At 41.1% G+C, this 22,551-nt stretch overlaps 2 protein-coding genes across 3 annotated transcripts in view; one reads left to right on the top strand and one right to left on the bottom strand.

Moving 5' to 3' along the window:
* Nucleotides 1-1,175: 1,175 nt before the first annotated feature.
* Nucleotides 1,176-22,551, top strand: part of LOC112628528 (synaptojanin-2-binding protein) — a 52,079-nt gene continuing 30,703 nt past the window's right edge. For both annotated transcript variants that reach the window (XM_025391418.1, XM_025391417.1), the window contains exon 1: nucleotides 1,176-1,362. In XM_025391418.1, coding sequence (XP_025247203.1) covers nucleotides 1,299-1,362 — 64 coding nt within the window. In that variant the 5' untranslated portion in view covers nucleotides 1,176-1,298. The remainder of the gene's footprint in view (nucleotides 1,363-22,551) is intronic.
* On the bottom strand, nucleotides 2,437-2,817 carry LOC112628530 (60S ribosomal protein L39). Its single transcript, XM_025391422.1, has one exon. The coding sequence runs from the start codon at nucleotides 2,766-2,768 to the stop codon at nucleotides 2,613-2,615; it is 156 nt and encodes a 51-aa protein (XP_025247207.1). The 5' UTR covers nucleotides 2,769-2,817; the 3' UTR covers nucleotides 2,437-2,612.

Genomic DNA, 22,551 nt, shown 5'->3' with positions numbered 1-22,551 from the left:
ATTCCATCTTTACTTCTCTCAGAGTGAGCAAACAAGAGGCCTTCCTGCCGAATCTGCCCTTATCTCCTTCTGTTTGGTAAACATAGTTGCTGCTGCTTTGGTTTTTTACTATAAATTTGAATATCTTTATATTGGCCTTGCACTTTCTACTCCTCTAAGATCCCCACCAATCGCTGTGGTCTAACTCCAGGTTGCTTCACAAGGTTGTCACCTTCCTGGTTCTTTAGGCTTTTGTGTTTTTGACCCCTGAAGTTTCATTCAAGTTCAGTTTGGAATATCTCATTCCAAAAGTCAGGAAGACTGGCCTAAAGTTATACCTAAGTCGTGCGTTAACCTTATTGTAAGAGTTAAAACATTAAAAAGACTGAATTTTCCCAGTTGCCAAAAGGATGAGCCATTCCCCTAGTCCCCTTTCTTAAAAAATTTTCTTGAGCAAATTCTAATTATAATCCGTGTGTGTGTGCGTGTGTGTGTGTGTGTGTGTGTGTGTGTGTAACTTTTTAAAAGCTAAATAAGCCTCTTGTCAGATAGAACCCAGGAATCTTTTTCTTCAGGTCCCGGGAGCCAACTCCTTGAAATGTAAGTATCAAGGTAGACAGTGCCCCTATGATCCACGCTCGCGGGAGTTACCCTAAGCGACTTGCTCCAAGCCGTAAGTACCTGTTTGTCACAGAGATAACGTTTTATTTTTCCTTTGGATAAAGGCAATTAACCAACACAGACGGCCACTCCAACGGTGAACTACCAAAAATTGAATATCAAACCATGTTAACTTGTCTTACTTGAGAATGTGCGTGTGCTTTAGCTACATAAAAGGTGATATTTTTGTCTCTCTTTGCAATCTCATGAGTGGATTGCCTGTGACACTCATTCCGGTCTGGTTCGATGTTTACAGAATAATACAACTTTTTTTTCTTTTCTAAATTTGTGGAGATTTTCTAGGATGGCAGGGGATTTTTTTAAAAATTTTTTTTCTCGACAATATCAATTTATTTAGGTCCCTTACTTTTACTAGCCACCCCCTTCCCACCTCCTTCCAATGGCAAATTAGAATAACTTGCCCCTTGCTCACCTCATGCGTGGCCTTGGGAACTGGTGAGAAACTGCAATCCGTTGGCGGTAGGAACCACGATTCCCAGCATTCCCAGCGCTCTGAGTCCTTCGGGCTTCCTTTTCCGGGTCTCGAGGCTGCTGAAACCGAAAGTGCTGTGCTGTGGGCAGCAGCGCCGAGATTGATTCACCTTCTCCTGTGCGGAACTCCACCTGACCCGAGTAGGAAGCCAGACGAGCTGTAAATCATGAACGGAAGAGTGGTTTATTTGGTCGCTGAGGAAGAGATCAATCTTACCAGAGGACCCTCAGGTATGTGCGGAACGGGTCATATCTGATAGTAGGGGATTAGAGGGTGTAATTGCAGACATCTCTGCTGCTGAGCCGGATTCACCTGGCCTCGGGGCAGGCCCCAACCTAGAGGTTTCGTGCAACGCTTTGGGGTGCTTAGAGAAAATATGTTGAAATCCATCATTAGCCAGATACGGATCTGAGGAATCCACCTCAAAATCCAGTCGGATGACCACAAATATATATAGTCACGAAAGGGTTCTTTCTGCAAATCGTGCTAGAAAAGTCTTTTTAAAAGTCTGCTTTTTTAGCCTGCTTGTCGTGGACACCACATCCTTCCTACCGTTGCCTGTTCTATCCTTCACCCTATGAGGGACCGTTTAGTAAAATGGGAGCATAAGCGGTGTAGACTCTGAATGCATAGCCGTTTTCCTGCAACTAGGATCCCTCCCTCGCTCCTTTGATTTCTGGGAAATTCATTTACAGTGCCAACTAGAGTGTTAAAGCAGGAAGAGCCCTTAGAAATCTTTTATTACACAGGTTCTCAAACTTGGTTCCGCCACAAAATTTCCCAGGGCTTTAAAAAAAAAAGAAAAAGAAAAAAGAAAAAAAGTTAATTCTTATCTCCTATCTGCAGGGATTTGGATTCAGTACGGATTTATTTTATTTATTTATTTAAGTTTTTTTTATGAACACCTCATGTGATTTTGAGCAGCCAAACTGCTGTCCTCTTACCCCACTGAGGCTCTTCATTAAACTGGGCTCTTGACATTACTACATTCTGCCTTCTTTCGACTTTGTTTATTTTCCTTTACAGCTATTTAGTTGATCGATTAAGAGCTTTAGCTTTGGAATTACAGTATCTGGGTTCAAATCTTGTATCTAACCGCTTACTGATTCTTTGATACTTATTGGCTCACCTAACTGATGTAAGCCTTAGGTTATCATCTCTAAAATGGGGATGGTTATAAATATACTTCATAGTGTTGTGAGAATGAAATGAGTTAATCTATGTAAAATGTTTACAATATTGCCTGACCTATGGTAAGCAGTATGTGTTTCTTACTGTTGTTATTGTTTTTTTTCTTTTTTTGGAATGAAAGGCCTCACATATTTATTACTGAACCCAGCCAACTAATGCATTCATAATAGATTCAGAGAGGAAAATACGTCAAACTCTCCAGAGAGTGGTGACATTTTCAGTTTGATATGGTAATGTGATCGTGACCTTCAGACAGCACAAATATATGTGCCATCTCATGTGCAATTCCTTATAGACCCAGCTTGGTTCTTCTCCAATGTCTCCTTTTGGAGTTGTACCTTATTTTATTTCCAGTTTTCATCCGAATCCACTGGGGAATGGGACGATTTTGCTTTTGTTTCTTGGCCAGGAATCGCTTAATCCTGAAAGTCTTGTGAGAAGACATGGCGAGAAGTGGAAGCAAGAACACACCACGATGGCAGAGAAAGGAAAAGAGGGGGTACTGTTGTTATTGTTAATGGATAAATAGCTAAACTGACACAGTAGATCCTACTAATACTGTATTCCAAGAGTCTCTAATAAATCATCAGGTACTATGAGCTCCATCTCTGAAATGTTCCTGAAATCCTTTCACTCCTTTTTCCCTTGCCACCACCTAGGACAGCCCATCACCTTTTCTCACTGCAGTTCTGCAGTAGCTTAATCATCATGGATAGATTATTCTTTATAAAATATAACTTTCAGAATTATCCATACTTTGTGTCTTTTTTTCTTTTCTTTCTTTCTTTTTCCTTTCTTTTTTGAGACAGGGTCTCACTCTGTTGCCCAGGCTGGAGTGCAGTGGCATGATCTCAGCCACTGCAGCCTCTCCCTCTTAGGCTCAAGCAATCCTCCCACCTTAGCCTCCTGAGTAACTGGTACCATGGGTGTGCACTGCCAGGCCCGGCTAATTTTTTTGTATTTTTGGTAGAGACAATGTTTTACTACATTGCCCAGGCTGGTCTCGAACTCCAGAGTTTAAATGATCCACCCACCTCTGCATCCCAAAGTCCTGGGATTACACGTGTGAGCCACTGTGCCTGGCCTTCCTTTCTATTATAAATAATTGGAAGTTGGTTTTACTTATTGTAATATAACCCATCACTAATATCATTATTAATATTATTATTATTTTTTTTAGAGACGAGGTCTCGCTTTGTTGCCCAGGCTGGTCTTGAACTCCTGGACTCAGGCAGTCCTCCTACCTTGGCCTCCCAAAGTGCTGGGATTACCGTCATGAGCCACCATGCCTGGCCTATCACTAATCTTAATGGATTAGTGTCATGGATTATGTGCGCCTAAACTTTTGTCAAAGGTTCATTTGGTATGCCCAAGTTTCTTGGATTCACTTTTTTGCTATTTTATGTAAATTTATCCTTCACGCACTGTTAATATTTATTGACTTTTGAGCTAACAGAGAGTTACTTTTAAACCAAAGTCTGTTTTTTTGTACTTTTAATCCATTGGTAACTTGTTCTCTTAGACCAACTAAAACAATGCTAATTCCTTTTCTGATTGCTGTCCAGGTATTTATTTAAAGGCTGTAGTTGTTCTGCTCCTGTTTTGCCTCTTTCTTCTTTATCCTAAATATCTTCAGTTATTTTACTACCTCTCCAGATGCTTGAGATTTGATTCTTGCCTTTTGCTTAAGAATTTAATGTACTTTGACATAGTCTTTTTGCTGGGGCATCCACAGTATTTTCAGATCTCCTGTCTAAAGCAGAGCAGGACCCTGATATTATCTCTTGTGCTAAACATGAAATCTTTTAAAAATTCAATATAATTTCACTTCATTTTTTTTGGCATTTGCAGTCATAAATTTCCTAGTGTTAGTATTTTCTCAAAACATTGGCATTAGGACAAGCTTCAAGGACTAACTAAAGGGAATAATTATATCTAGCTAGTATATTTCACCCAAAAATGGTTTGATTTCTGTATCACATATTTATTATAAATGAATGTATTTATTCACTCAGTGGCTTCCTAAATTTTCATACGCATTTGCATGTATTAATTATGTAAGTCAGTAAACTTACTGGGAGAGTAAAGCCTCAAGTTTAGGAATGAACTTGGGTGAAAACAGTCATTTGAAATTTGGTTGGTTCAGTTAACAAGGAAATGTTTCATGTTAATCACTTATCGGAACTGGTTTCCTAGTATGTGATACTCTTCTTCTCAGAGTCTAATTCAGCTTTTCTTCCTGGTATGATCATGAAGATAAATAGGAAGGAGACTGTCTCAAAATACCACTAGAAACAAAATATCACTAGAAACTAATCACCACTAGAAACTTCCACATAATTTTGGTAGTCCCATAAGGATCTTTCTTTCTATAGAAGAAATATGAAAATCCTCTAATTCTAAGTGTTCATTTCTTTTGTAGACAGCATTGTCCACTCTTTGTACAGCTGTGTACTCTGGAACCTGATGGTTTAATCAGGTCCAAGAACATGTGTGCCATTGCCCATTTATGTTCTGTCAGGGACAAGAATTGTGGATATTTCTGGTGTTTGGGTCCATATTATAAGGCAGTTGAACCTGTTCCTGACTGATCTGCTTACTGCAAGGGAAGTAATGAAATCTCGGGGAAATTACGACAATAGTGAAGAGGCAAAAGAAGCTTGACATGTATTAGGTTAGTGCAAAAGTACAATTACGGCCGGGCGCGGTGGCTCAAGCCTGTAATCCCAGCACTTTGGGAGGCCGAGACGGGCGGATCACGAGGTCAGGAGATCGAGACCATCCTGGCTAACACAGTGAAACCCCGTCTCTACTAAAAATACAAAAAATTAGCCGGGCGTGGTGGCGGCGCCTGTAGTCCCAGCTACTCGGGAGGCTGAGGCAGGAGAATGGCATAAACCCGGGAGGCGGAGCTTGCAGTGAGCCGAGATCGCGCCACTGCACTCCAGCCTGGGCGACAGAGCGAGACTCTGCCTCAAAAAAAAAAAAAAAAAAAAAAAAAAAAGTACAATTACTTTCTTTTGTTTTCTTTTTTTTTGAGACACAGTCTCACTCTGTCATCAGGGTGGAGTGCAGTGGCACGATCTTGGCTCACTGCAACCTCTGCCTCCCAGATTCAAGCAATTCTCCTGCCTCAGCCTCCCATGTAGCTGGGATTACAGGCATTTGCCACCACGCCCGGGTAATTTTTGTATTTTTGGTACAGACAGGGTTTCACCACGTTGACCAGGCTGGTCTTTACTCCTGACCTCAAGTGATCCACCCACCTTGGCCTCCCAAAGTGTTGGGATTACAGGCGTGAGCCACCCCACCCAGCCATAAGTACCACTGCTTTCAATGGCAGAACCGCAATTACTTTTGCACCAGCCTAATAGCATGGAATCTCTCCTGTTGTCTGCTTTCTCGACTGTAAGGAGGGACTTGGGCTAGATGACTTCAGAGGTCTCTTCCATCTCCAAGAGTTCATAATTCTTTGGCTCACTCCACATGTTATTTTATGACTCCTACCATTTGGGGCTTTGTTTTGTTTTTGTTATTTGATTCCTGCCATTTTGGACTAATAGTATGAGCTGAAGAATTTCAAAGGCAGTGGCTACAATCTCAAATGTCTTCAAGGGTTGAACAGTTTATCTTTTATCTTTTGTGGAACGCTGTTTTTTTTTTTCTATAGCTTGATTATAGTGTCTAAGGCTCTCACTTTTTCTTTATCAAATTGAAAGTCTCTTAATGAGTCTTAAAACTCAGTTACTCTAAAAAGTATGACAAGACTCTTAATGTGTTTTTTTTTACACTGCAACAGGTAAGGATTGTGCATAAAGACAACCTTACTGTACATTGAGTGCTATGATTAGGAATCTTATTTTTAGGTCCGAGTCCCCAATGGGTTTCCGCAAGTTACTCCTGATACGCCATCTTTAAAGAGGGAAGAGAATATTTATTTTCTTACTTTCTTTAAAGGCTTTGGAAAAGATGATGGGTTGATGGCAGTGTTTTAATAATGACTGCTAAAGGAGGTATTGTCTTTCTGGTAGTGTGCTAATTACTACATATACATATATATACCGCATATATACTATACATACATACATACTCATTTAATCTTCACAGCAACCCTGAGTGGTAAATATTTAATCCACATTATTAGATTGGGAAATTGCCTGAGAGAGGTTAAGGACTTGCCCCGTTTCTAATGCTAGTAAATTTCAAAGGATTTTAACCCAGGTGTGTTAATTCTGCTATACCATATACTACTTTCCACGGCAGTAGCCATGTTTAAGAAGTTGACTGCCAACCTTTCCCCTGACCTTTATTTTATTATATCATGCCTTACTCCCAGAAGCATTTGAGGCATCTTAAATGACTAACACAACCTACGGTGGAAAGTTTTTATTGCTTGCTTTTGATAGAGCTGAGGGCATATCAAGGTAAGTAACAAAAATCAAGATGCCCCATTAAGTTCTATCATTTAAGCCCTTGTAGACCTGTCATAAGCTTTGGGTTTCATGCTAACTGAAACTGTTGCTAGTAGTTTTCTGATCTGTTCCTTTCTTCACATATCAAATGGATGTGAGACTAAATGCTATATCCTTGCTCTATTTTCTCTTGCTTACAAGAAGTCTCACCTTCATGGAGTTTACAATTCAATAGAGATATGATGTCCACATATGAAAAATTAAATCTCACTGCAAAGGTGCAGATAGTTAAGGAAAATGATGAGCAGGTAGTTAGTGGGAGGGCAAAGGAAATGTGGAAAGGAGCATGGTAATCTGACCCTGTGTTGGGAAAGTTCAAGAATGCAGCCACTGCTGAGAACCATTAAAATGGTCAATTAAAAGGTGGAACTTGTGAGTCTTCTGGAATGGGCAGGCTTTAGGCTAGGGCCAGAGTCAGGGATGAGTATGGCATAAACAATAATAGAGAGAAGAAAATAAGCAGAGCATATTCTGAGGTTAGTGAGCAAACTGGCCTGGACAAAAGGGAAGTTTCCTTTAGGAGATTCAAGAGAGAAGAGGTAGCTGAGTAGTAACCTGAGTAGGTGGAGATCAGATTATGGAGAGTCTTTAGTGTTAGTATGGAAACTTAACCTTTCTCTGAGGTTCTATCTGGATTGTTTCTATTTCCTAATCATTGATTAGGACTCAGTTCAAGAGTTACCTCCTCCAGGAAGCAGTCTTTACCCGGGATAGATGTTCTGTTATTGTCTATATTATACATCATTTATAGATTGCCTGTAACATATTCCCATGTATTGCCAAGCTAAGCACTTTATCTTGTCCCCTCCTAAAAAGGAAGAGATGAAATGGTTATTATCCCCATTTCAGAAATGAGGAAACCTTGACTTCTGCATTATACAACTCTTTTAAGTGCAGATTTGGATCCAGGTCTGTGTGACTTAAAATTCCAAGCTCTGAATCACTATAAATAACTTTTTTTTTTTTTCTGTTTGCTTTCTCACTTATGTCTCCTCCTTCTACTTCACTTTGAGCTCTTCTGATTCAAACAACATATATTTTATTTTCTTTCATTTGACTTTTATTTTAGGTTCAGGGGTACATGTATAGGTTTGTTATATAGGTAAACAGTGTCATGTGGGTTTGTTCTACAGATTTGTACCAGGTATTAAGCTGGTACCCATTAGTTATTTTTGCTGATTCTCTCTTTCCCCCCAATCTCCACCCTAAGTAGGCCACAGTGTCTGTTGTTCCCCTCTATGTGTCTATGTGTTCTTATTATTTAGCTCCCACTTATACGTGAGAATGTGTGGTATTTGGTTTTCTCTTCCTTTGTTAGTTTGCTAAGGATAACGGCCTCCAGCTGCATCCACGAAGGACATAATCTTGTTCTTTTTCATGGCTGCAAAGTATTCCATGTTGTATATGTACCACATTTTCTTTGTCCAGTCTACCATTGATGGACATTTAGGTTGATTCCATGTCTTTGCTATTGTGGATAGTGCTGTAGTGAACACACACATGCATGTGTCTTTAATGTTTTTTTAATGCTTTGTCTAGTGCATGACACACGGTGGTCAGTAAATGTTCATGAAATGACTGAGCAAACCGATAGATGTAAGAATAATATAATGGAATGTTTTTATATTTATTTATTTGTGACACAGGGTCTCCCTTTGTCACCCAGGCTGGAGTGCAGTGGCACGATCTTGGCTCACTGCAGCCTTGACCTCTTGGGTACAAGTGATCCTCCTGTCTCAGCCCCTCAAGTAGCTGGGACTACAGGCATGCATCACCACACCTAATGTTTTTATTAGCCGTATTTTTCATAGAGACAGGGTTTCATGATGTTGCCCAGGCTGGTCTGAAACTCCTGAGCTCAAGTTATTCACCCGCTCGTCCTCCTAAAGTGCTGGGATTACAGGTGTGAGCCACCACACCTGACGTACTTATTTATTTTTGAGACAGGGTCTCACTCTGTCACCCAGGCTGGAGTGCAGTGGCACTATGACAGTTCACTGCAGCCTCGACCTCTTGGGCTCAGGTGATCCTCCTGCCTCAGCTTCCTGAGTAGCTGGGACTACAGACATGCGCCAGCACACTTGATTACTTTTTTTTTTTTTTAATTATTTGTAGAGATGAGATCTCACTATGTTGCCTAGTCATGCCTTGGACTCCTGGGCTCAAGGGATCCTCCGCCTCAGCCTCCCACAGTGCTGGGATTCCAGGCATGAGCCACTGTGCCTGCCATAATGGGATGTTTTAAATAAAGAGAAGCAGTAACATGATCTGTTTCAGCTTTCAAAAACTGGTATACATGGTTCTTCACTAAATACAATCGAGAGAGAATGAGGATGGGCACATTGTATTATGAAGGATAGGAAACTGGCTAAGATACCAGAAACAAGGAGAAGGAGTAGATGGAACACCTCTTGGAGAGAGTCAGGTAAATGGAATAATTCTCTAAAGATTACTTCAAGGATCTTTATTAAGATCTTTTCAGATCCTATTAAGATCTTTTCAAAACAATACTTAAGAAAAACTACAGTAAAAAATCTAGGAATTACATTGGGAAAATAGAAAGGCAAGCTGATAGATGTTCAACTGCAGAAACATTTTGTGAAGCCATGTGACTAGGCAGAAAAGTGGTCAATGATTACGTGTGATAAGTACACAATTATTTATTGAGGGAAAAATAGCCAAACATACTTAGATGATAGGGTCAGAACTGCTGGTTTCAGAAGACTGAAAAGTAAAGTAAAACTATTTTTAAAAATGTATTTAGCATTTATTATGTGCCTACACTATGATTAGGAATCATGGACACTAGAATAAAGAATAAAAAATGATCCCTGTTTTTAAGAATTTTGCAGTTCAAGCCAGGTACTGTGGCTCTTGCCTGTAATCCAAGCACTTTGGGAGATCTAGGAGGATGACTGCTTGAGGCCAGAATTTCAAGACCAGCCTGGGCAACATAGTGAGACTCCCACCTCTGCCATAAAAACAAAACAAAACAAAATATTAGCTGTGTTTGATGGTGCATGCTTGTAGTCCTAACTACTTGGGAAGCTGAAGTGGGAGAACTGCTTGAGCCCAGGAGTTTGAGGTTGTTGTAGTCCTAGCTACTTGGGAGGCTGAGACAGGAGAATTGCTTGAACCTAGGAGGTGAAGGTTGCAGTGAGCTGAGATTGTGCCACTGCATTCCAGCCTGGGCGACACAGCGAGACTCGGTCTCAGAAAAGAAAAAATGCCAGAATGCTTGAGTTCAGATCCTTACTCTATCACTCACTAACTGTGTGACCTTGTGCAAATCACCTCACTTCTATCTGCCCCAGTTTCCTCAGCTATAACATGAGAGTATTATTAGAATCTACTTATAGAGTTGTGAGGATTAAATGATTTTTTTTTTTTCTTTTGAGATGGAGTTTTGTTCTTGTTGCCCAGGCTGCAGTGCAGTGGCGTGGTCTCGGCTAACTGCAACCTCTGCCTCCCAGGTTCAAGCAATTCTGCCTCAGCCTCCCAAGTAGCTGGGATTACAGGCGCTCGCCACCACGCCTGGCCGATTTTTCTGTATTTTAAGTAGAGATGGGGTTTCATCATGTTGGCCAGGCTGGTCTCTAACTCCTGATCTCAGGTGATCCACCCATCTTGGCCTCCCAAAGTGTTGGGATTACAGGTGTGCGCCACCGCGCCCAGCCGATTTTTGTTTTATAAATACATTTGTAGTGACGATTCTGTACCAGGTACTGTCTTAAGCACTTTACCACAAAACAACTCATTTAATTCATTGAAGTACTTTAAGGGTACTACTATGTGGGGATTAGACTTTATGGGGCAAGAGTTGAGTCATCTAGGAAGGGTAGGGTAAGCTGTGTCAGTAATTTCAGGGATATGGGGCTTCTATTTCTATTTTTCCCTCCTTTTATGCCTTAGTTTATTAAAAAACCCTATTACTGCAATAGTCCTTTCCAAAACAAACAAACAAACAACAACAAAAAAACCAAACCTGTTAGAAGCTCCCAGAAACATTTTTACCCTTGCGAGGTTTCCCTATAACTGGAAATGTTAGAAATTCCTGACCTAGGTGTAATTTTCAATTCCAATAACAGTCAATTGACTCCAGTTGGGCTTTGTATATGTACTAGGTACTATATTGGCACAGGAAGTACAAAAATGAATATAAACTAATTACCTTGTCTTCTAGGAATGAATATTGCAATAGGGTAATGAGACAATTAAACAAGTAATTTCATGTTTTCAGGCAAAGGGAAAAAGACATCCAAAGTCATGGAGATAAGCAGTAGCTGTGGGTGGGGATGGGTGAGGATGATATGGTGAAAAGTGATAGCAAATATTAAATTTTGTTTACTGTATAATGCAAAGTAGAGAATGTCCAAAGATGGCTAGAAAAGTAGATTATGGGGATTTTGAGTTTAAACTTCATCTTCTACATTTTTTTTACTTTGATTTTTATCTTGGGGATATACTTAGAATTTCTTTAAAAATCATTTTATCATATTTGCCTACGAAATAGTAGAAAAAGTCTACTGTAAGGAGGAGACTATAACAAATTTTTTTTTGCTTAATACAAAATCGATGCTTTGAGAAACTTTAGCCTTTTATTATTGACTAACATTAAGTTAGTGCAGAAGTAATTGCAGTTTTTCCCATTTTTTAATAGCAAAAACCACAGTTACTTTTGCACCAACCTAATAAGTAGGCGTCATTAATAAATGTTGAAAATGCTTGCATTTTTATACATAATCACCAGGTTCATCTCAACTTTTTTGAGGCATGATTCAGATTCAATGAAGTGCAGGTGTAATCACCCAACGGGTTCTTCTTGCTTGCTGCCTAGAGGAGCCAATTTATCAAGACAGGGGAATTGCAATAGAGAAAGAGTTTCATTCACACAGAGCTAGCTGTACAGGAGACTGGAGTTTTATTATCAGTCTCCCTGAAAACTCAGGGAGCAGGGTTTTAAAGGATAATTTGGCAGGTGGAGGGTCGGAAAGTGGGGAGTACTGATTGGTCAGGTCAGAGATGAAATCACAGGGAGTTGAAGCTGTCCTCTTGTGCTGTGTCATTTCCTGGGTGGGGACTACAAAGACTAGATGAGCTAGTTTATAGATCTAAGTGGTGCTGCCTGATCCATTGAGTGCAGGGTCTGTAAAATATCACAAGCACTGATCTTAGGTTTCACAATCGTGATGTTATTCCCTGGAGCAATTTGGGGAAGTTCAGAATCTTGCAGCCTCCAGCTGCATGACTCCTAAATCATAATTTCTAATCTTGTGGCTAATTTGTTAGTCCTGCAATGGCAGTATAGTCCCCAAGCAAGAAGGGGGTTTATTTCAGCGAAGGACTGTTATCTTTGTTTCAAAGTTAAACTGTAAGCTAAGTTCCTCCCAAAGTTAGTTTGGCCTATGCCCAGGAATGAACAAGGACAATTTGGATATTAGAAGCAAGATAGAGTCAGTTAGGTCAGCTCTCTTTCACCATCATAATTTTCTCAGTTACAATTTTTTGAAAGGCAGTTTCATAAGGATTTTAAATATAGAGTTTATTCTGTAGTTGTTGAGTGTGTTATTCTGCAAAGGTAACCTGATGTTCCTGGTGTGTGTGTGTGGTGGTAGGCCCCCTCCTGCCCTGCTTATGCCTGACTGGCTACCTACTATAACAATATGATTTTAACATATAAGCCTAATACATATCTGTTGGCCTTCCAGGGGTTCCTTTTGGAATTAGAATTTGAAATTTGGTTGAATTTTGGTTTTGGAAAGCATGTCAAATAATGCAGGTTGAAAACAATCAAAACAAGATCACAAGACACAATAAAATAATAGTCATTAATTAAGTCAAGGTGATAATTGAAAGCAAAGACCTTTATTCTTTAATAGAAAGGAGACTTGGTTTCCTAAACAATCAAAAGACCTAATAAAGACAGCACAAGACCAACACATCTTTCTCTCTTTCCATTTTTGTAGATTACTCAAAAGGTGAACAAGTCTTTTATTATCTCTTAGTATATGAAAATATTGTTTAAAAGAGAAAACCAAATTCTACCTTTGCATCAGTATATTGTTAATGCTAAAGCTAACTTTAATAAACAAATCCATTTAATCTCAAATCAGCTGTGAACACACAACATTCCCATAACTCTTTTATAATCTATTAAAGAGCAGATCAGTGGCCCCCAAAACCCATTATTTTGACTCTGGCCTTGCATCAGTATGCTTTTGATATTAATGCTCAATTTTGATTTTGATGCTCAATTTTTTAAAAAGTGAAATAATCCCCTTCTAATTTTAGCCAACTTGATCACTCACAAAATTCATACGATTCATGTTCCACAAAACTTCTATTAGGTTGGCACAAAAGTAATTGCAGTTTTTGCCATTACTTTTGCACCAACTTAATACAACCTGTTCAAACCTTCAGTTTTGTCCTATACTTCCTCTTTGATATTGGCATTCTACCTTAGGATGGAAATTTATTATACATTTATTTCCCCATTATCATTCATTCATTCATTTTTTTTTTCCGTAAACCTACAATCTGTTTAAACCTTTGGTTTTGTCCTATGCTGACTTTTTGATATTGGCATTCTTCCTTAAGACAGAAATGTACATTTCCTTCTTTCTTATTGATTGATTTGATTGATTGATTGACTGACAGGGTCTCACCCTGTCACACAACTTGAAGCGCAGTGGCGTGATCACAGCCTACTGCAGCCTCATTCTCCCGGGCTTTGATGGTCCTCTCACTTTAGCCTCTTGAATAGCTGGGACTACAGGCACACACCACCACACCTAGATAATTTTTTGTATTTTTTGTAGAGATGGGGTTTTGCCATGTTGCCCAGGTTGATCTTGAACTTTGTACTCAAGCAGTCCACCCACCTCAGCCTCCCAAAGTGCTGGAATTACAGGCGTGAACCACTCTACCTGGCCCTCCTTATCGTTTAATTTACATTTTTTTCCTCCTCCTGTTGTCCACACAAAGTTACCATGTAAAGAAAAGTTATCTCTATTGTCAACTTTCTTCACATCTTACTTTCTTCATATGCACTGTATTTAGAATTGTTTCTCTTGTATTCAGTAATTTTAATTGTATATATTAACTATAACTTTAACTCTTAGTAACCCTAATTTCCGGTGAAGAACCTAGGGAGTAAGGTAATTTTCAGCGGTTTTATACCAGTATTTGTAGATAGAACCATTTCATAATTTCCAGAAAGATAACCTTCTCAATCTGTTTATTAACAGATCTAAATATATTTAGCTTTTCTGTATCATATAAATGACTCAGACATTTTATAATTATCTGTTATTTAATTTAGCATAACATGATTTTAAGTTTCTGAAAAAGAGTCTTAAAATTATGAAAAACTTGCTTATACACTTTTATGCCATTTACATTCATTTAATTTATTCATTCTTAACAGTTAGACTTGAAAAGGTCATTAAACAAAGCTGGCCATCATCCCAAGTTATTTATTTTTGTGTGTTTGTCTTTAAGACAGGGTCTTGCCCTGTCACCTAGGCTGGAGTAGAGTGGTGCTGTTATGACTCACTGCAGACCTATAGCAGTGCACCACCATGCCCTGCTAATTTATTTTTTGTTTTTTATTTTTGTAGAGACAGGATCTTGCCATGTTGCTCAGGCTAGTCTTGAGCTCCTGGACTTACGGATGTTAGCTACCATGCCTGGCCTCAAGTTATTTCTTTGTTAATAGTTTCCACAGCTTGTGAAACCCTGACATTACATACATGCATATTTTGCTGATCAGAAGCTACAGCTATTTTCATTAAACCAACAAAGTAGTCTTACTTTAGTAATGTGAACTAAAAGGCATTTGAGTTACTTTCTGTATTTCTGATAAAATACTTGATTTAAGAGATTACTTTTAAAGCCATTTTGTTACTGGAAAGGGGTCCTGATCCAGACCCGAAGAGAGGGTTCTTGGATCTCACACAAGAAAGAATTTGAGGCGAGTCCATAAAGTGAAAGCAAGTTTATTAAGAAAGTAAACAAATAAAAGAATGGCTAATCCATAGGCAGAGCAGCCCCGAGGGCTGCTGGTTGCCCATTTTTATGGCTATTTCTTGATTATGTGCTAAACAAGGGGTGGATTATTTATGCCTACCCTTTTTAGACCATATAGGGTAATTTCCTACATTGCCATGGCATTTGTCAACTGTCTTGGCGCTGGTGGGAGTGTAGCAGTGAGGACCACCAGAGGTCACTCTCATCACCATCTTGGTTTTGGTGGGTTTTGGCTGGCTTCTTTACAGCAACCTGTTTTATCAGCAAGGTTTTTATGATCTGTATCTCGTGCCAACCTTCTTTTTCACGCCGTGACTAAGAATCCCTTAACTTACTGGGAATGCAGCCCAGCAGGTCTTAGCGTTATTTTACCTACCCCCTATTCAAGATGGAGTTGCTCTGGTTTAAATGCCTCTGACAAATTCATTAGAATGTTTTCATGTATTTTGTTAGTGAAATATCACGTACACATGATGCATAAACATAGAGACATACAGACACAGAGACAGAAGCAGATCTTATAGCATTCTAAGATTCTTCGTTTGCTAGTTTGCAAATAATCTTTCCCTGTTTAGGCTACCACTTCCTTGATTACTTAATTCATTGCCCTAAACAGTTGTTTAACTAGGTAGCCCTAAATTGCAAACATTACTCTTAGGTGAAAATTTATACCCCCAGAGGCACAGAACTTATGTCTATATACCATTATTTGCTGAAACAAAAAGAATCAATCAAGATAAGATTGCCAGGAAAAGTATCTTTAAACATAGGTAAGGTTTGTTATGTAAACTTTAAGCCAGTGTCTTTCCCATTGTAAAAATTTCTAGCTGCTTGGGTATAGGGGGATGCCCTTACAAATGGAGATTTCCTTTATAGAGGTAAATTTATTTTACATAGAGTTTCAAAGTAGCCAGCTAAGTGCTAGAAAGTTGTATTTTGGAGACTAATCTTGTTAGATACTTAGTTCGTTTCTTGATTAGATTACTGACTTCAAAGTGGAGCCCTTTCATGAATGGGACCAGGAAAGTATTTCCAGTTTCCAGGGCCTAATACATATACATTTAAAAAATTTCTTTGTTTGTTTGTTTGTTTCTTCTTCTTCCTTTTTTTTTTTTTTAAAGACAGGCTCTCATTATGTTACCCAGGCTAGTCTTGAGCTCCTGGACCCAAGTGATTCTCCCACTTCAGTCTTCCTGGGACTACAGGTGCACCACTTGTTGTCTCAGTGTGGACTGCCTCAGGGTCTGATATTAAGTGTCTAAAAACCAGGCACATTTGCAAGGCAGTGCATCTGGATCTTTACAAATCAAGGAAACCACTTTTACAGTGAATCTTGGGTCTCCACAAAGAGCAAAATGCCATGATACCAGGCCGCACAAACTTCCGTAGTGCACCTCACTACAAAGACGTTTCTCTAAGTGACTAAGCCACACCTTTCTTACCTAAATGTTAAAAAAAAATAAAAATAAAATGAGTAGCTGCCTGTAGTAACAACCATTCACCATAAACAACTGCTGTTGGTCACCTCCATATTGTAGCTCTTGTCAGTGATTTACCAGCCATAACATACACAAAGGTCTCTCTCACAGTACAAAGTAATCTCTGGTACTATCAAAAGTCAACAAGATCAAGTAATGCAGTATGGAAGAGAGCAGAGTTTTAGATATGAGAGGAACCTGTCCATGACTTTTCAGACTCCACAAGAAGACAGAATACCCCAAAAAGGGAGTAAATGGTGTGTTTTTTCTGTGTTCTGTGTTCCTTAAGGGATGTCAGTCATTAGAAGTCTCCTTTAGATTTCTTCCTGTGTTACCAAAATAGCAAAAGGAAGGAAGAGCAGAGTAGAAAGAAGTAGAACAAGTTTAGCTAGGAACAGTGGCTCATGCCTATAAACCTAACTGTTTGGGAGGCAGAGGTGGGAGGATCACTTGAGCCAGGAGTTTGAGACCAGCATGGGCAAAATAGCAAGACCCTGTCTCTACATAAAAAAAGAAAAGAAAAACATTAGCTGGGTGTGGTGGTGTGCTCCTGTAGTCCCAGCTATTTGGGAGGCTGAGGTGGGAGAATCACTTGAGCTTGAGGGATTTAGGCTGTAGTGAGCTGTGCCACTGTACTCCAGTCTGGGCAACAGAGCAAGAGCCTGGAGATTTTAAATTTTGTAAAAGTCCAGTGAAGTTTTTATACTTTTCTCAGGAAAAATTATGCCAGCAAGATTGGAAACAAACAGAGGACTCAAGGGATCAAACATATTTGAAAAGGGGTCTCAATTGACTGAAAACAAAAACAAAAAAACCCGCCAAGAACCGGGATCCAAGAGAGGAAAAAAGCAGAAAGTCCTTTCCCCCCCACAAAAGATAGCCTAAATATTACTTTTAATTAAGCTTTTTTTCTTGTATTTAAAAAAATGTTAAAGAGACAGGGTCTCACTACATTGCCCAGGCTGATCTCAAACTCCTGGCCTGAAGTGATCCTCTCTCCTTGGCCTCCCAAAGTGCTGGGATTACAGGTGTGAGTCATCATGCCCAGCCCTAAGTAAGCTGACTTCTGATCAGAGAACTCTAAAATTAATCTTTTCAAATTCTTATTATCAGATTTTAACCAAGACAGTTATAAGGTAGGTCTCTCATTCAGTTTGTATGGTTCTAAAACCAGCTTTTTTTTTCCCCCTTCTTGTGCTTGCAAATGAATTATTTTATACATTTCAGAGGATCCCTGTTTTGGCTGTTGCTGCTTATGACCATCCCAAGTTAGGTGGGTCCACTTTCCTAGATATTTGCAAGAGGATGTCCCATAAGTGTTATATTAAATCATGCTGGTGTTTCTAAAAAGAGCACTCGAATTTTGAAGCTTAATTTTTCATAATTTATGAACTTTTCAAAAGTCATAAACTGCTTCTTTGGCTTTTGAAAATTATTCAACTTGCCTGCTTTACAGTTGGGTAAGGCTGGAGAACATGCCACATGCCTACGTTGGAAATCAACCTTATCTGCATCTAAGTAAATAATTAAAATAACTTACCAGATTTTCCATCAAAATTAAGAATTGCTAACAGTTATCATTATAACATGTAATCGAGACTACTGAAAATAGATTTACATGCAAGGTGTGTAAAGAATGTAAAATGTGTCTTTAGTAAGAGTATAAGAAGGCATGGGAATATAAATTTTTGCCTAGAGGGTTAAATGATTGTTTTAAATTAGGTGAGATAAAGCTAAAGGTTTAAACAAATTGTGGAAGGTTTGTAGAGGTTAATCTTAAAAACAAAATTCTGTGTGGGAATACTGACTAAATTAAAAAGGATATTGTTTGGTTTTTTTATAAAGTGAACTTTGGAATAAAACCACAAGGGTTTCTTAAGGCGCTGTTCTACTCTTTAACAAAAATTTGTAAAGGAATTGTCAAGATAAAGATAGAGTTTAGTCTTCTTCAGGTTATATTTTGGTGAATAATATTAGTGTATGTTCCAAAATTGTATGAGACTTCAAAAATCCAAATGTCTGAGTATATGCTGTCAATCATAATTAGGGTTATTGTGTTGGGTTATTGTAATCCACAGAGGTGACCAAATTTCTTAGTCATTTGTGTTTTTGAATGAAATGACCCTAGGATATTTTGGCATTCACAGACAATTGTTGTCTTGTTTTGATCCTCTTCAAAAGATGGTTATAGTCCTTGAGTACAGGTTTGTGATAACTTTGGAGACTGTGAACAGGAGTTGACTGAGTGATCTGAACTGATGGAAGACTGAAATAATCCTTTTTGAATTTTGCTTGGAACATTGCTGATCATTTGTTTTATATTTCAGAGTCAAGGAAATGTTTCTCTTTTTTGCAGCTTTTGACAATTGTAGGGGTGAACCAACCAGTGATCTCTGACTGCAGCTCAAAAGAAATAAAAGGGGTGGGCTGTCAAACTCCAAATGGTCATGGAAATGGAGCCTCGGATGATGGCTCCCTTTTACTGGGCACCCTTGGATAGGACCCTGAGAGAAAATCTGCTGTTTTCCCCAAAACAACGCCTGTCAGCATGAAGCTGACCCTTAGATAGGACCCTGAGAGAAAATCTCCTGTTTTCCACAAAACAACACCCCCTGTCAGCATGAAGCAGTTAAGAGCAGTCATCGTCCCTATCTTAACAGCAGTTAGATGTTACTCTTCAGAGGGGGAATTGATGGCAGTGCCATCACACTGGCTGCAGCAGGGAGATGTGGGCGGTAACAGCAGGAGCGGCTGCGGGATCAGCAGTGGCAGTGGTGGGTCCCCTGTGCCTTGTGTCCCTGGAGCAGCCAAATGTGTGTCCCCCACCCTCACATGGCCAGGCCAAACTCACCCCCAGGTCCGAAGCCTCTGTTGCTTCAGACCCTGGCCCTGCATTGCCACTCTTGCCTGCTGCCACTGCAGGGAGAGCTTGGAGAGGAGGTGGGGCTGGACCCGGGGCAGCGCCATGCTCCATGGAGCCAGCGGGAGCCAGGGACAAGCAGGAACCCCACTGGAGCCTGCTGCCCTGGGGGCTGTGCTATGGGGCCAGGCCAAGACGTGTGCCCGCAGGTGAGCAGTGCAGTTAAGCAGAGAGGGGCCCTGAGGCCAAGCTGGGCCTGGGGCAGTGCCGTGCTTATTCACAGAGCATGGGGGCTGGGCCAGGGGTGCAGAGCTGGGGCCGCACTTTGGGGCTCCAGGGTGGGAAGTGGGAGCGGCACCTGCTTTGGGAACCTGGCCAGCAGATCGCCCACCACACCCACCCCACCAAGGGCACTGCACTGGGTTCTTGCACTTTGGGAGCAGGCTCCACGGGGCCTCATCCCCGGGGTCCGCCCTGCATCATGGTGACTTCTGAGCCTGACACTTGCAGTGGCCGTGGCTGGGGTCCACTATCTGCTCCTGGAGGCCCCCCACAGGCAGGGCTGTGAGCCAAGCGACAGGGAGCCCCAGGCCACCCCTCAGCACCAGGGCCACAGCGGGGAGCCTGTGGTGATGTCACTCCTGCCCTGGATATTGGCCCTGACCCAGTGAGGACCTGGAGCTCCCACCCCAGGCTGTGAGGAGGCACAACTAGGGCTGGCTGCACACTTCATGGAGCAGATGAGAGCTCTGCCCTCCCAGGTGCAAGGACCTAGGCATTTTTGCACTCTTCACCCTCAAGGGCCCAGGAAGGTTCCCCTTCCCCCCACAGGCTCAGGGGTGTCTTTTCCTGCTGCCTGGCCTCTCCCTGCTCCAAGCACATGCTCTGATCTCAGTGCAGGGTTTGGGCCAACCTGAGTGCTGTCAAAGCTGGGCCCAGTGTGCACACACTTAGGGCAGTGCTGACACACCAGCCCCCCGCTGCTTTGGCCCCCCAGACTTTGGGCACCAACAGGCATGAGGACAATCCTGGGGGTGCTGAGGGCAGCTTGGCACTGGCCTGCAGGTGCCCCTTGGCACAAGCAGCCTGGTCACCATGGATGGCAGCAGGAGGCAGACAGTCTCCTGGGTGGAAGGGTATTGGTCCCTGGTGAGGCCCCACCTTCAGGCCAAGGTGGGCCTGAAGGCTGGGGGCTGGGCTGCCAGTCCTGCAGACTGGAATGGGTACTTGTGGTGCCTTTTATGGGCTTTCCATGGCTGCCCATGGACCAGTCGGCACACATTTCTGCTCTGAGGCCCATAAATGCCCCAGGTTCAGCCACAGCAGAGAAGATGATGGGATGACCAGCTCCAAAGAGGAGCTACCCTCTCTGCTAACTGAGTACTTGTTGAGATGACCTGCCTACAGAGAGGAGCTACCCTGTCTGCTGAGAGTTGAACACTCATTGGGATAACCTCCATAGCAGAGAAGAGCTAGGAGCCGAACACTCATCAGGACACTCTGGATGCTGAAAGGAGCTGCCCGCTGCGGGTCCCCTCTGAGCTCTTCTGTCACTCAGTAAAGCGCCTCTTTGTCTTGCTGACACTCCTCTTGTCTGTGTATCTCATTCTTCCTGGTTGCTGGACAAGAACTCAGGATCCATCGAATGGTGAGGCTAAAAGAGCTGTAACACAATCAGGGCTGAGATATGCCCCTTGCTTGCCACATTGTGGGTGAAGAGAAGGAGAGAAAAGCTGCAACCCTTCATGGATCCGAGACCTGGAAGCTCCCTGAGCCAGGGCTGTGACTTTCTCCTTGGAACCCTACAGTTCCTGGCATCTCCAGGCTTCCAGATGCCATCGTGTTCCCCAATGCCAGCTGTAGAAGCTGCTCATGCTATGCCTGGTCCAGCTGTAGCCTTGCAGAGAGCCGGCACCTGGAGCTGCCCATCCTGCTGCGGCAGCCACACAGAGGTCTCCTGCCAGAAAAGCGACACCCCAAAGTTCCTGTAACAAGACAACAGAGTGCCAAAATGTATCAAGCAAATGTTGAAAAATTGATCTGGAGAAGTAGACCATTTTATAATAATAGTTAAACCTCAGTATCCTCATTTTCAGTAATGGATAGGACAACCAACAGAAAATCAATAAGGAACGAGAGGATTTGAACAACACTATAAACAAATTAGATCTAACAGGCATATATATATATATATCACATCACCAGATAACAGCAGAGTGCACGTTTTTAACATATGGTGTTTGCAAAACTGTATATTCACATGCAGAAGTATGTGAAAGATGGATTTTTGCCTTAACATAATGTACAAAATTTAACTAGAAATTTATTAAATACCTAAATGTAAGAACTAAAACCATACAACTCTTAGGAGAATGGAAAAAGCTTCAATACTTTCGATTTGGCTATGATTTCTTGGATGTGATACCAAAAGCACAGGCAACACAGCAAAAGATAAACCAGGCTTCATTAAAAGTAAAAAATGTTGTGTTTCAAAGGACACTATGAGGAGAGTTAAAGATAGCCCACAGAATGGGAGATGGTATTTGCCAATTATATATTTGCTAAGAAGTTAATATCCAGTATATGTAAAGAACTTTTACAGCTTAGTAACAGAAAACAACCAAATTCAAAAATGAGCAAAGGACCTGAGAAGACATTTCTCCAAAGAAGGTAATACAAATGGCCAATGACCAATAAGCACATGAAAAAAATATTTAACATCACTAGCTATTAGGGAAATGCAAATCAAAACCACAATTGGTTACCACTTCATACCCATTAGGATGACTATTTTATATACATATATATTTATATATATTTATATATGTGTGTATATATACACATATGTATATATGTATGTATATACATATACACGTGCATATATACACGTGTATATACACGTGTACATATACACATACATACACACATATCATTGGGGTAGCTGTGCATTGCTTGTGAGGATGTAAAATAGTGCAGCCACTGTGGAAAACAGTTTATCACCTCCTCAAATTATTAAATATATAATTACCATGTGATTTTGCAATTCTACTGCTAGGTATATACCCAAAAGAATTGCAGGAAGGGGGCCGGGCGCGGTGGCTCACGCCTGTAATCCCTGCACTTTGGGAGGCCGAGGCGGGCGGATCACGAGGTCAGGAGATCGAGACCATCCTGGCTAACACGGTGAAACCCCGTCTCTACTAAAATACAAAAAATTAGCCGGGCGCGGTGGCGGGCGCCTGTAGTCCCAGCTACTCGGGAGGCTGAGGCAGGAGAATGGCGCGAACCCGGGAGGCGGAGCTTGCAGTGAGCCGAGATGGTGCCACTGCACTCCAGCCTGGGCGACAGAGTGAAGACTCCGCCTCAAAAAAAAAAAAAAAAAAAAAAAGA

Source organism: Theropithecus gelada, chromosome 7b (genome assembly GCF_003255815.1).
Source record: "Theropithecus gelada isolate Dixy chromosome 7b, Tgel_1.0, whole genome shotgun sequence".
Lineage (NCBI taxonomy): Eukaryota > Metazoa > Chordata > Mammalia > Primates > Cercopithecidae > Theropithecus > Theropithecus gelada.
This window is presented reverse-complemented; position numbering and strand designations above follow the sequence as displayed.